Consider the following 15048-nt stretch of genomic DNA (forward strand, 5'->3'; position numbering starts at 1 on the left):
ATGAATTTGAGCAGCTGCTGGGGAGCAGGGGGAGCAATTACAAAATGCCCGGAGGGAATGAGGACGCGACAGACATCCCAGGGGACATTAATTTCTGACAAGATGGACTGGCAGGGAAGGCTGCAGGGTCAGGGTGAGGGGTCTCCTGCACCCCTGTTCTTTGAGTGCAAGGAATAGAACAGCATTGAATGGGTGGGAGGAAACGGGGAGAAAAAAGCTGTAAAACAAAAAACATGCAAAAGTCTCTTTTTTTTTGGCTATAGGAAAAAGCATCCTGTGCTCCCCCAGCCCCGCAGGGAAGAGCGGCGTGTGCCACCCCAGCGCCAGACAGGGCTGGAAAAAAAAGGTGAGCCACCATCTTCCGAAGGTTTAGAGTTTTCCCTCCATCCCTAACTGCTTTTTTCTCCTCTTTCAGTCTCTTCTCCCTCCTCCTCCTCGCTTGTCAGCTGGTTGGTGGGGAGAAGCAGAGGCTGGAAGGTGGGATAAGACAAGGCGTCCTTGTCCGGCAGCCCTCCTGACCCCCAGCACCCCTGGGCCGTGCGCGGTAGCCGCAGCGCTGGCCGCCTGGCAGGCTATCAAAAGAAACTTCCGAACGCCGAGATGTTGAGGGTCGGGAAGAGATAAAGGCTGGCTTGAGCAAGCCGTTTCTTGTCTTAAAACTTGGCACCTGGACCTATCAAGGGGAATGTATGAATGGCTCAGCCATTCATTACAGGGAAGCCTTGAGATTTGCATTTGTCTGGCAATTTTTAATTTTTTTTTCATTTCCTGGGAGTTTCCATCATTCCCTCTTGGAGTATTTAAAATGTGGAGCGGGGGGGGGAAGGAAATACACGCTCTGAGAGTCGCCCCAGCCTCCACACACACACACCCCCCCCGCTTGCAGATGGTGCAAGAGATTAAACCAACCTGGCTGCCTTAGCACGGGACATTCCTGAGTTGCATTAACCAGGCTGGAAATCTGCCTGTTGGAGCAGCGGCAAACTGGAAAAAAACTGCTTTATCTTTGCCGTAGCTGAGCGAAGGGCCATGTGCTGTGCGTAATATCTGAGTGCCGGCATCTGTGGGTTTTCTTTTCCTTCCCCTTTCCCTCCTCCTGCTTGTTTTTTGCCGTCCATGTATCTGTGATGCTGACTCCTCTCTTTTCTCCCAGTTCGTGCCTGGCAGCTCAAACCCGGAGCGGGGGAGAAATAAGGCCCTTTTTTTTTTTTTTTTGACTTTGAATAAGAGATCCCTCATCAGGAAAAACTGAGACTTAAACGCAAAGCCCTGCTGTGGCAGATGGGTCAAAGCAGATGTGATTCCTCAGCCCCATCACGTCTGAAGTGACAAACGTGCGCAGAGCTCTCCAAGTGAGGCAGGACATGTCCCTGACCCCAAAATCACCCATTTTCCTCCCATCCTTGAGAATGAGATGTCTGTAGCAGGGGGCACGGTGAGGCCAAGTTTCACACAGCGGGATGGAGGAGACCTTTCCTCCAAAACCCTTTAATCCCAGTGCAAAGGCTCAGTTCCCACCCAAGGTGCAGCCCCTGTATCTACCCAGGACCGGAGCGTTGCAACCTCTTGCAAGAGATTTCCAACTCAAAGGATCACAGGGTCACTTTGAACCTGGCCAGTCTCATGCACTGCTCTTCTGGACTGTCCCCAAATGTCCCATGGTGATGTCCCTATCTCCTGTGCACACAACATGGTGCGTGGTGACCTCCCCTGGCTTTGGAGGAAGGAACAGGGCGCAAGGGGCCAGCACCATATGGGGGACACGTATGAAGATGCTGTAATTTGGGAAGTCTTACTTTGCCAGTCAGCGATATCAGGTCAAATTGGGTTAGGAGGTGGCTCGATACAGGGTTAAACGGTAAAGGAAGATGTTTGTGTGCATCCTGGGTGACTTGCGGCATCTCCGTGGCGTGGCAGAAGTGCCACAGAGCTGTGGGGAAAGCAAGGGGACAGGGATGGGGACAGGACAGGGCCGGGGGAGGTGAGCGGCATGGGTGGGCAGAGGTCCCAGGAGAGGCAGGCTTGCTGTTGGCAGCCGCCGAGGCTGCAGCCACGGTTTAGAGTCTGCAAACACTGATTTGAGAGGTGTGTAAATACTTTTCCATCACAACCGCCTCCCCAGATGTCCCCTTCCCTGTCCCCCAGCCTGGCTGCCCATTTTGCAGAGGTCAAAGCAGGGCTGGTGTCCCTGGAGTGTCCAGGCAAGGCAGGAGCTGGACATGGTGCACAAGGACAGTGGTGGCATTTGGCTGGACTAGTTGTGGCAGTGATGGTGTTGGCTGGGGGCTTCTGCACGAGGTGAGACCAGGGCATCTTGGTTTGTGCTCCGTTCCCAGTTAAACTGGTAGGATTTGAACCTGGGGTTGGTATCCCCATCCCCACACAGAAATGAACACGTCTCGGTCCTGGGGTTAGTCAACCTTAAGGCATCAGGAGGGAAACTGAGGCACGTGAATGGGGACTCAGGGTAATATCAGTGGTGAGAAATGGGTCCTGCCGGGGACACGGCTCTCCCAACCCACTTTAGATGACCTTTCTCTCCAAAACCCCATGCCAGCCACGAGGGACTGGAGGGTCCTGGGCCAGGGAGGGGAGGCAAAGAGGTAAGGAGATGCCACAACACCACGTCACTGGGGCAGTCAAGCATCATCTGGGGTGGGAACCACGGTGGGGATGATGACCTGTTGCTAAACCCTTTGTCAGCTTTTACCCAGACCCCCTTCCCCTCCCTAAATCCCCGCTTCCCAAATCTTGTAGGAGACCCGCTGGGCGTAGCGAATGTCTCAAGCGCTTTGCCAGGCTGGGGGCAGCCCCCGAAGCCCTGGCTGATGCTCTGCTGGGCGTTTTCGCTGGCGTTCATTGTTCGCAGTGTCACGTTGCAAGAATTATTGGGGGGGGGGAAGAGAAAGACCGGGAGGGGAATGAGACGGGAGCCTCCAGCTGTGCTGTTTGCAACAATGACAGCCAGGGTTGTATTTATTATCTCCTTGGTGGAGGGTCTGCAGCTGCATGCTGAGAGCCACAGGCGGCAAAGAGGCACAGAGATTATTGTGCATGAAAAAAAACCCCAACCACAAAAATAAATAAAAAGCCCACAAAGAAGCCCTGGGCCGGCTGGGGCAGCGCCGAGGGGCACCCAGCCTAACGTTGCCTCCTCGCTTTGCCCTCCCTTATTGAAGCCAGCAGCCCCGCAGGGCTATTAGGAGAAGGGAGATTGGGAGCTGCTGCCTTTCAGAGAGCTAAAGCCGCACGGGGTCCTCTTAAAATCCTTCTGCCAGAGCTGGAGGCGTTGCCCAGCCAGAGTCCCGCCAGGGTGAATTTCTTTTCCCTCTGCTTTTCGCGTGATTTCAGCTGGTGCCGGCTGCCTCTGTGTGCTGGAGCTGGGCAGAGAATGGTGGCGAAGGCATGCTGTCGGAGGCAGCGTTTGGGCAGCTGATTTGCAGCCACCTCTGTTTCAAGGAGAAAGAGCTGGAAAGCCCTTAGAGATACAGGATGATGGGGCTGCGATGAGCTTTTTGCTCCAGGTGGGCTGTGTCTCACCAGGAAGGGCAGTGGCACCACCCTGGGATGTATCGCCTTCCCGTGGCACAATCCCTGCTCTCTCTTCCTTCCTTCTCCCTGCCCAGCTCATCCTCTCCAGGGGAACCCATCCACGTCCATCCATACAACATGGTCCTTCTACAGCTCAGGCCAGCCCACCGGAGTGGTTAAAAGCAAACCAGGTCATGGATGTGGGGTACATCCATAGAGGTACATCCATAGACATCATGCCTTTCCCTCGTGGACCAGACAGCCGCTGGTGGGTCCTGGTAACCTGTGCTCTCCTGGGGTGGGACGTGGCATGTGCCATCCCAGGGACATGCATGGCAGGTGGCATTTCCCAGCTAGGCACGATGATATGGCTGAGCAGCTCTATTAACCATCAAAACCAAGAAGCGTCCATCATGGTTAAGAGTTTTCTTCTCCCTGTGCTGCACCTCTTAACGTTTCTCGCTGGCCTGGCGTATGGTGTTCATCCCGGAGTGCATTCCTCTTGAATTATATCATGTCTCTGGGAGCCGGAGTGCTATGAAAAAGTATGGTCGTAGCAGGAGCTGGCACAGGAACCGGCTGGGGTTGGGGGTCAGGTGTGGGAGAGCATCGTCAAGGGCTGAGGCTATAGGAGAAGCTTGTTAGCTTTCAATAATTGACCAGCTAAGAAATAAGGCCCTACCTCAGGCGTTCCATGCTTTAAAAATTCATGTCAGCTTGTTGGCTTTCTTACTCTGACACCAGGAATGGTGGAGAGGAGGGAGAAGTGTTTGCAACCCCGACGTTGAAGATGAAGCCGTGTTCCATGATTTTTAAATTCATCTTTTGCAAAGGGGGATGCAGCCCTGAAGAAGGAGGGTTTAATCGTCCCAGGGTTACTGCTGTGATTTGGGTAAAGCCTGGGAACTTTCAGCCTCCCTCCGTGCATCATGGCAAGTCCTTGGGCATCGGAGATGATGGGGCAGGGGGTCTGTTGGTAGCTTCACCAGGTCACTCTACAGCAAAATGCATTAGGGATGGTGTAAAACTCGGTGTAAACCTCTCCCATTGCTATGAAGCGCCACGCGAAGGGCTGCTTCGTAAACCTATTTGTGCCAAAATTACTCCTCTGCCAGGGACACCTCCCGTTCTGGGATGTGTCGCTGGGTTTATGATAAAGATCCTGTTGGGGCTGAGTTTAAGGCGGTTAAGAAAATATTTGTGTTCCTGGCTGAGATGAGGTCTGCGTTGCGCTCAGCAAGTGCCAGAATAGCAAGAAAACCTGTTCCTGGAAATGCTCACTGTTAAAAAGCAGAGGGGGAGGACAAGAAGCAGGGGCTGTCAGGGGGTAAAAGGAATTGGGGTGGTCACCCCCGGGGTGATGCTGGAGCAGGAGAAAGCCCTGAACTCCTGCATCCCTTGCAGGCATCTTGTTTGATCCCATGTGTCCCGGGCTGCTGGGAACCAGCGTGTGGTTGCCGATGCTCCCAGTTTGAGCAGTCCTGCAGCTGGCATAGCCAGGAGGCAACGGTGGGGCCGGGATGCTCACGTCCCGGCGACCCCATCAATCCCCCCCCAGTGCTGCTGGGAGGCTGCTCCGACGCCTGCCTTCCCCTGCCCACAGCCACTCCGGAGGCTTGGCAAACTTCATTTCCTTTCGGGAATGCCTCCTCCAGGCACAAGCACAGCTTGGTGTGAGGCTGGCGAGCAAAATTGCTTTCAAAAGCCACGGGAGACTATTTCCCCCACCCCGAATAAAACCGCTGTTAACCTGACAGCTTCCTGGGCTGAGTGGGGAATGGGGATTTTTGTGCAAAATCCCGGTGCTGCGGTGATTTAATTCCTAACTTGCCCGTGGTGGAGGTAGCACCGACTTTTTCCCACTTGAGGTGAAATTCCCGGGAGTTGGGCTGCTGTTTGCTTCCAAGATGTGGCTTTTCAAGGCACGCAGCTCTCAGGACAGCAGAAATCGTCTGTATTTCAGCTGCGGGTGTAAATCAGCTGGAACTCACTGTATGGGCTGGCAGAACTGCCCGCACAGGTTTCCTTTTGTCAGAGCCCGAAATACACTGCACTGCACCTTGATTTCTTCTTTGGGGGGGATGAGGGATGCTGAGGGATAGATTGCACAAGTAGAATAAACTATTAGCTGTTTAAACACTAGGATGATAAATTATCCGTGGCCTCTTGCAAAGCAGATGGGATTTGTGACATTAATAGTTGGAGCAAAGATTATTTTAATAGGGCTCTCCATTTCTTCTATAAAGAAAGGGTAATTTTTTAAATATTTTTTTTTCCTTTAAAGAAAAAAAAAAGAGCAGAGGCTGTTTCAGCTGAGCAAGGGATGTCACATGTTTGAAAACAAACCCATAGTGTGAAGCTGTAGGGTTTGGAGGTGCTGGGTTCCCTCTCAATCAATCCCATATGTCTTCTCAGCAGCTCATGTGGTGGGTTGAGGGATTGCTTGGTTTTGGCTTTGGGGTTATGAAATGTGTCTGATGCTTAACAATTCGGCTTTGCTCTTGCTATTCTTATCTATCCCATCCCCTGTAACCTCTGTGAAAATCTCCCTGAAGGATGGAGAGCATCGGTGGGATGCTGGTTAATCATTGTGGTTTTGGCTCAGCAGTTTCTCTATGTCCGGAGCTGAGAAAAGCGAATTGAAATAACTGAGAAATGGGGAAAATGAGGAATGGTGTCTTGTTTTTTCCTTCCTTGGCTCTTCTGGCTGTCTATGCCCCAAATTTCATGGTTTTTTGGTGAGATTCAAGTCTTGCAAAGATAGACTTGATGCAGAGCAATGGGGTTCTTGTTCAGATCTGGTAGGAGCGTCTCATCTCTGTTTATGGCAGTTTTGTCCCCTTCTTAAAACACTTGAGTGGGCACAAAGCACCCTGCATAGCAAACAATCCACTGGCTCAAGGTCTGCTTGTCTTGGCTACCTCCTGTGATCCCTGGGGACCCACAGATCAGAGAAGGGAAATCCTGTCCTGAGCCCACCCGTCCCCATCACGCCGCCCACCCTGCTCTGCCTTAAATACAACCACGTCTCTGCATTGAGGGAGGAGAGACAACTTCTTCTTTCCATCCCCAGTTTCCTCACCAGAGCTCTCTACAATTGCTCTCTACAACTGCCTGAAAGGGGGTTGTGGTGAGGTGGGTGTTGGTCTCTTCTCCCACGTTACTCATGATAGAATGAGAGGAAATGGCCTCAAGTTGCACCAGGGGAGGTTCAGGCTGGATATTAGGAAAAATTTCTTTCCTGAGAGAGTGGTGAAACACTGGAAGAGGCTGCCCAGGGAGGTGGTGGAGTCACCATCCCTGGAGGTGTTCAAGGAACGTGTGGATGTGGCATTGTGGGACATGGTTTAATGGGCATGGTGGGGTTGGGTTGATGGTTGGACTTGATGACCTTACAGGTCTTTTCCAACCTTAGTGATTCTGTGATTCTGAGAAGGAGAAGGCTGGGTTGCACATCCCCGTCTTTACATCCTGATGGGTCATTGGGGATGGCTCTGCTGTCTAAGCAGCTCTGTACTTCCCACTGATAAAACCATCAGTGTGAAGTGAAGGGTGATAACTTATCACGCAAAAGCGACTTGGCAATGGCTCCATGAAACCGAGCTGAATTTAGACGAGCCAAGAGAAAAATTCTCATCCTGCTGTCACTGACACCTAGACTAATTCCACTGAGCTCCCCCAAACCCATCTAAGCAAATGGAGGATCAAACCTAAATAGCAGATACTTCTTGGATTGTCATTAGCTCGCCTCTCCCTAAATCCAAGAAGTCACAAACACTGAGTACAAAACCAGGACTGGTATTTGCAAAGCATACCCCAAACCAGCTAACAACAAAAAATAACAAATGGGTCAGAAAGCCCTGTTCCCATTTACACCAAAACTCCTTTGTGAGGAAGCACTGATTGATTTAATAAGCTTTATAGAGGGGGTAAACACAGCTCTTTGCTGCATGCATGCGGGGACGCCTTCTGCGGGGAAGAGCCGGTGTGAAGCAGGCAGAGCAAAAACCTGGATGACCTTTATTTTCAATGGATTCACACAGAAAAAAAAAAAAAAACCAAGAAAAAGAGAGTAACCTTGTCAGCAGCAGTTTCTTTATCATGTGAGGGGTGTGTGCCTGCGAGTTAAGGGATTAATAGCCTCTGGTTGTAGGCTGGTCTGAGCCAGTTTTGCTGTCTGCTCACATTGGCATGTGGGATCTGGAGACCGGGCTGCGATTGCATCTGTGGCGTCATTTGGACTCAGCCCGGGAGAGTCCATACCGGAAAAGTGTAGCTGTTGCTAGTGCTGCACTTTATTCGATAATTATTCCTGTTTTACAGAATAATTAATGGAGGGGGGGGGGGGGGGGAAGGTCTCTGAAGCACTTTTGTTGTTGAAGAAGCAACTCAGGAGCATCCTGGTGCTCCAGAGAGATCTACTGGAGCCACCGTCCCAGCTGCCTCTCGGAGCCTCCCAAGTATTTAAAGAGAGAAAGAGCCAACTATCCCTTCCCCCTCCCCCCCCCCCCCCAATCTGGAGGATTTATTGCCTCTGTCATAACCTATGCAGCTTGTTCCGCTTTCCAATAGCATTCTTTTTCCCCTGCCCCCAATTAGTGATTGCAGCCAAGTGGGCCTTGCGGGCCTTGCTATAAAGACTTTGCTTTTTTTCACTTGGCTGATGCAAGAGACCGAAGACAATCCCCAAATTTTCTTCGCGATGAAATATTGTTGCTAAGCCACCTCTGCCGCCCTTTGCTGGAACAGCAACTCTATTTGGGATAGGCGGACTCCAGCCCTTCCTTTTTGCCGCTTTCCTTTAAAGGTTGTTCTATTTGCTCTTAATCCAGCAGCACATTGGCAAGAAACCTGGAAATTACCAGGATCAGTCCACCACGTCTTAGACACACAGGGGTTCATGTCATACCTGATCTGCTGTAACGGTGGGCTGCTGTCGAAAGGACAGGTCCTGTTTTCCCCATTCCTGGTAACCCTGCGGCTGGGCAGCCCGATTTGCTGGAAAACTGACCCACCGAAGGGAGAAAAGGAAAGTTAAGGTTTTGTTGTTGGATGAGTGAGCTGAACTGATTCACCCTGGGTGCACCCAGTTGCTGGGTGGGACTTGGGTTTGGAAGAAGCAGCCAGGGATGGGGTGGGAGGCAGTACCCCAGGGAGACTGGGCAGTCCATTCCGGCATGGACGAGGGACAGATGGGGCATCTCCAAGGATGGGTCTGGTCTTAGGTGGGTTTCAACCCCTTCTGGAGCAATTTCTTTCTCTTCACCCCACTGTAGAGACAACCTGGGGTTTCTGCACTTCTTTCTTAAGTACCTTAAGGTTCATTGGGTGACTTTCGGTCTTCAGCCCTGACTTCAGCTGCATTTCAGCCGATGCTTTGCCGAGTGGCATGTTCAGGGAGGCTGAAGGCTGCAGTGTGAATGGGGCGGCTGTTTCCTGACTCCATCAAACAATGAACCTTCAAACACCTCCCCCTTTTATTATTTTTCAATTAGTCCTTGATTTTTGGCTATAGGGATTTCTGGCTTGGTGGTTGCCAGGGCAACCGCAGGTAGCCCAGGTAGCATCCTCTTCACCTCCGCATTCCCAAGGCGGGGGACCAGTCCCCAAGCAATGGGCTTCCATCCAGGGCGGGATGTGTTAGCACATCTCCCTTGGGTGGGAACGAGGTAGAAAAGTTTCAGCTGTGGATCAAGGAAGACTAGTGAGAAAAGTTTTTAAGGAAGAGGAAAAAGGAGGAAATCAAGTGCAGTGAGAAGTGTGGATTTGCAACACCACCGTAACAAGGCTTTCCTCTCTCCCAACCCCCGGCCATCAGCTGAGACCTGGGTTTCCTCTGCAGTCTGTTTTTAAAATCAGATTTTAATGGGGTTTTTTTGGCAGGGAAACGTCAGTGTGAGGTTTCTGCCCAAGTCCTGCCACGCGACGACGCAGGGGATGAGCAGAGCAGGGAGGAGGCATCGGGGCATCCGCAGGCGCAGGCAGAGATGTGGGATTTGGGGAGAAGGCTAGCACCCTGCTAGGAGCTTGGTCCAACCTTGGCTCTGTTATCCACCACTGGGTCTCCCTGGGGTTGTCTCACGCTATTTGCCATGCAGAAAGGACAAACAAGGTATAAAGACCAGAGCCCTGCAGCCACTCCGGGCACCTGAAACATAGGGGACAATGCTGCACCCCCAACAGTTCCTGTCGAAATCAGTGGGTATAACAAGCCCTCCCGAGCTGTCAGATGGCCAAAATTTATCCCTGGGATCTCTCCACACCACAGCAGCCGTAGAAATGAAGAAGTCGTGGCTGAACCAGCCCGAGGGCAGGCTGCTTTCTCCCGGTGACTTTCCCCTTGAGGTCCCAGGTGATGGTGCCAGCGGTTTCTCGTCCATGGTATTTCCTCCAGGTGAATCTACCCAGTGCTGCAGGAGGATAACTCATCTTCCTTTTACCAGGGGATACCTTGGCTTCCTGCCTTTATCAACAGAGCAGCTCGTAGGCAGCAATCCAAAGGCAATTTGATGCCGTTTCAAATGCACGCTGTACACAGATGAACTGTAAATGCCTGCGGCATGTTTCTTTCCCCATTTCAAAGAGCGCTATCGATTGCTGCATGCGATGATAAAGCATGCCTGTACCTGACTAAGCTCTTCGTTGATTATCTGGCAATGCAGGAGCTTCTTTCTTGGACTGGAAGATGATCAGTACCTTTATTTCTCCTATCTTTTATCACAGCTATTGGCCAAGTAGCATGTTAGCCTATGAATGCTTCATGGTGCTCCATAAGGGATTTTTTAACTGGTAGTAATGGATTGCATCTCATCTGCAAAGCAATTGCAGAGCCAGTAAGGGAGAATTTGGGGCAGTGCTGTGAGGAGGGAAGAGGCAATAGATGCTGTGCAAATACCTAAACTGAGCTTTGCGTACTGCAGTTCAGCTGTGTGATGTTTTGTCCTTGCTGCTGGTTGGAGCCATGGATGTTGCAGTGGGAGACGCTGTATCTGCCCACTTCTGGCAATCATTTCTGAGGCTGATTGGGAAGGGAATTCCCATGTCAAAAGGGGTTTGAGCAGCTGCATATTGAAACTCAGTGCTGGCTTTGATAGTCCTCTCAGTTCATAGACTCATAGAACCACAGAATGGTTTGGGTGGAAAGGGACCTTTAAAGACCATCTAGTCCAACCCCTGCCATGAGCAGGGACATCTCCAACTAGATCAGGTTGCTCAGAGCCCTGTCCAACCTGACCTGGAATGTTTCCAGGGATGGGGCATCGACCACCTCTCTGGGCAGCCTGGGCCAGTGTTTCATCACCCTCATTGTAAAAAGTTTCTTCCTAATATCTAGTCTGAATCAACCCTCTGTTAGTTTAAAACCATTACCCCTTGACCTATCGCTTCAGGCCCTACTAAAAAGTCTGTTCCCATTTAAACTAGGACTTTGGAGATTGCCCTCCTGCTTTTCTTCAGGTGGCCCAACAGGAGCCCGTGAAGGTCTTAGCAGTGCTCAGAAAGCCAAGTCTCACACTGATGTGTCTTTGGACCTGCTGGGGTCTGATCCAGCTCCCACCGGAGCCAACAGGATGCCATGAGGAACTGAGCTGGGCTTTCGAACGAGAAGTTAGAAGGCACTTTCCCTGTTGAGACATCAAGTGGGAATAGGCACTGGGTGGGATTTGGGAGAATAAATACCAGTAGACTGAGCTGACACTGATGCAGGTACTTCCCTGTACGTGAGACATTTAGTGGTTAGGATTCGGTGCTCTAAGCTGCCCAGGGAAGTGGTGGAGTCACCATCACTGGAGGTGTCAAGGAACGTGTGGACGAGGCATTGTGGGACATGGTTTAATGGGCATGGTGGTGTTAGTTGATGGTTAGACTTGATGATCTTACAGGTCTTTTCCAACCTCGGTGAATCTGTGATTCTGTGATTTAACATTTGAGTTTTTGCTTTTTGAGTTTCCAAAGAGCTCTCCACTGCTGTAACTTCCCCTGGTGATAAAACATTTCAGTGCCTTCCAAATGCAGCTTCATGAAAAAAAAAGTAGTATTTAGTTTAGGAGGGACTGCAGAAGGGAGCAAGCTACGGTCTGTCTGCACAGAACCAGACAGGATCAGCCTTGATGTCATTAGGAAAGGGATATCTGGAAACGTGTCTGCAGAAAGGAGCTCTACCCCCTGCGTCCCCTCTGCACACATGTGTTTTCTCAAGAAACAGTTGAGATGGGCTGGGACTAGGGCTCATCTTACTGATTTTCTGTTGTTTCTATAGAATAATGGACCCCAGAGGATTGCGTGTTGGCCTTTAGCAATCTTTGGTTGCAGACACTTTGGCCAGAGTCCCAATCTCTGCTCTCTATTTGCAGGAGGTCTAGGAGTTACTGCCAGACAAGTCATATCGGTGATCAGGACAATATTTTTGCAATGCTTTTTCCCCTTTGCACTTCTTTTGCACATTGGCAAGTAGTCCCTGATCGGTCTCCTGGGAAAGAGTGCAGGGCCAGGAAGACCATGCTGGAAAGGGAGAGAAACTGCTGCCAAGGGGTGGGTGAGAGAAGATGAAAGGAAGCATGAACTTCTAGGAAATGGTCCTGGGAAGGTGCAAGAGCTGTGGGGAAGGCGCCTCAACCAGATCAAAGGGTGTGTGGGAAAGATGATACTGCAAGGAAGTCAATAAAGTGCTTTTAAACAGCGGTGGGAAAGGTGAGAATAGAGACTGGGGGGGTGAGGTGGGATGGAAACACAGGTTTAAAGGGGATATTTGGGGCGGGGGCAGGCTAATTGAGTGCTTGGCATGTGAGCCTCTGTTTATTGCCAGCAGCATAGCCAAGGAGCAGTGCTGATGGATCTGCTTGCCTGGTTTGGTGGGAGTTTTTGTTGCTGGCCTCCTGGAGACTTTGTTTGTAAGGCACGAGGAGCCACCGCCCATGACTGCAGTGGGAACCAACAAGGACAGCTTTTGCTGCCTCTGCTGACCTGCAGGATGCTGGCACGCTCCAGTTTACCCTCTCCGGAGATGCAGAGCTAAAGCTCTTTTGGCTGGCTCTTGAAATCACGCAGCTGCTGTTGCCCATAGTTGTACAGAGGAGCTGTTAGGATGTGATCTGAAGAGGTCCGGCAAAGCCGGTGAGGGGCAGATCAGCTCCCTTCCTCCCTCGACTGTGATGATGGCGGGATAGAAATGGACAGAGAAAGGTCAAAACCAGAGGGGTGGAGAGAGCTCCTTGCTTGTTGGCAAGGCTGGCTGATCATTAATCAGAGAGAATACTTAATGTAATTAGCAAAGACTCCCCAGAGGCTCTATATGAAACAAATTGGCTCTCTCCACTCTATGCCTGTGCAGGAGGCTGGGCCCACCACAGCAGAGTCTGGGTTAGACTGAGCATTCCTTGGTTCCTCTGCTCCAACAGGCACGGAGCCAAGTGGCCGTTGTCTATCCTGCCTGCCACCAGCCCGAGGAAGGTTGGTTTTAGCCACCTGATATAAAGCAATGATCCTGCCTACCTAAACACGTCTAAATTTGCATCTGAAGTCTAAGCAAGGGAGACATGCTGTCCACTTGGGCAGTAGGCAGCTGGTCTTTCAAGCTGTTCATCCTGGAGGATGTTCTGATGCTGCTGTTATCTCTGTCATCTATAGGAAATTTGAACAAAGCTTTGGGTTTTCCTTCCCTGATAAGGGTTTTGGACATGTAAGGCTCCCACTGAGCGCACAGCCTAAATGATTTCTCCAACCTCTCAATGCAAGGTCTTGAACCCAGCACTCCCAAATCTCACATGAATGCCCTGTTGTGAAGACCTCTGTGTGCTGAAGTTTGCTAGGCTGTAAAATGACTCAGTGTTTGACCTGTCATTTAGCCTCATGCATGGTCCAGTCGAAAGGGTGTGTGTTGCATAGGTCTTGCTTTAAGGCAGCCTACTGTTCTTACAGCTAATTTCCAGTTGTGTCTTAACTTGGTTATATCTGCAAAAAATGTTAACCCAATTTTTTTTCTCCATTAATTTCCCAGGGGAGTTCACAACATGAGAGAAAAAGTGTTTGGGACATCCATGCTATTTAGGGTATACTTAATCTATTCCTTTGGAAAGACAGAGGAGAAGACTGCATGACTCAAACTATTACACATCTTCTACGGCAATTAAATCTATTTTCTTATCATCTTGTTTTCCAGGTCAACAATGCAGTTCCTAGCCTGGTTCAATTTGCTGCTTCTCCTTCCTTGTTTTGGTACCACCAAAACCTGCTTTCCCGGCTGCCACTGCGAAGTGGAAAGCTTTGGACTCTTTGACAGCTTTAGCTTGACCAAGGTGGACTGCAGTGGGATAGGCTCACACATTGTTCCTGTCCCAATCCCTCTGGATACCTCCTACTTGGATCTATCATCAAACAAACTGGAAACAATCAATGAATCAATGCTTACTGGCCCTGGATACACCACCCTGGTGAGCCTCGACCTGAGCTATAATAAAATTGCCAAGATTTCCTCCACAACCTTCTCCAGGCTTCGGTACCTGGAGACCTTGGATCTGAGTCATAACTCTCTGGAAGTCCTTCCAGAGGACTGTTTCTCCAGTTCTCCTCTGGGCGACATAGATTTGAGCAATAACAAGCTTTTGGATATAGCAATGGACATTTTTGCTTCAAAAGGTCAAGGAAAACCCCTGAATGTGGATCTATCCAATAATATGCTCAGCACAATTACGAGGCACCGTGAAAAGAGCATCCCCAACATCCAGAACTTAAATCTTTCTGGAAACAGGCTGACGTCTGTGCCAAACCTTCAAGGGATTCCTCTCCGATACTTAAATCTTGATGGGAACCCTCTAGTCAAGATTGAGAAAGGAGACTTCACGGGGCTGAAAGATTTGATTCATTTATACCTCAGTGGCCTGCGTGGCTTTGGAGAGTTATCTCCTTACAGCTTCAAGGAACTACCAGCCCTCCAAGTTCTGGATTTATCCAGCAATCCTGACCTGAAGTCACTGACTGCTGAAGTTGTCTTTGGTATGAACTCCCTACAAGAGCTCAACCTCTCCGCGACAGGCATGTCGTCCTTGCCAAAGACTGTGCTGAAATACCTGCCTTCCATCAAAAGCATCACCTTGGGGAAGAACATACAGTGTCTTAAGACCATCAAAGAAGGACAGTACCACCGACAAATTGGGCTGACCAAAAAAGAGGTCCTCAGTTGCCACGACAGCCACGGGTCCGTAGCAGCAGCGCCTTACGTTTCGTGATGAAAGCTGGGGAGAAGGGGTGGGGAAGGGAGGGTGGGGGGGCCGCGGGATTTGTACAGGTGTCGGACTGAGATGGCTTGCAGTGTGCCTTTTGTAAAACTGTCAATAATTTATATATTTGTATATGCCAATACTTGATTGTTTGTGGATTTTATAAACTCTCACATCCCGGCCCACATCATCTGCAGGCTCCAGATTTTGCCCAGTGCATTGAGGTCCTGCATGCAGCCCCTTAGCTCAAGAGCGGTGATGCTGGACAACGGGGACCAAGCTGCTCTGCCGGTCCCAGGGCAGA

The 15048-nt window shown here is 50.6% G+C and overlaps 1 protein-coding gene across 1 annotated transcript; it reads left to right on the top strand.

Annotated features, from left to right (window-relative positions):
- The first annotated feature begins 268 nt into the window (after positions 1-268).
- On the top strand, positions 269-14753 carry TSKU (tsukushi, small leucine rich proteoglycan). Its single transcript, XM_059824099.1, has 2 exons — positions 269-346; positions 13688-14753. Exon 2 carries the CDS (start codon positions 13695-13697, stop codon positions 14751-14753), a length of 1059 nt encoding a protein of 352 aa, XP_059680082.1. The 5' UTR covers positions 269-346; positions 13688-13694.
- The last annotated feature ends 295 nt before the right edge of the window (positions 14754-15048 follow it).

Source organism: Gavia stellata, chromosome 1, assembly GCF_030936135.1.
Source record: "Gavia stellata isolate bGavSte3 chromosome 1, bGavSte3.hap2, whole genome shotgun sequence".
NCBI lineage: Eukaryota > Metazoa > Chordata > Aves > Gaviiformes > Gaviidae > Gavia > Gavia stellata.

What these genes read in the sequence shown, in the direction of transcription:
- TSKU (XM_059824099.1), top strand. Translation starts at nt 13,695, where the DNA reads ATGCAGTTCCTAGCCTGGTTCAATTTGCTGCTTCTCCTTCCTTGTTTT.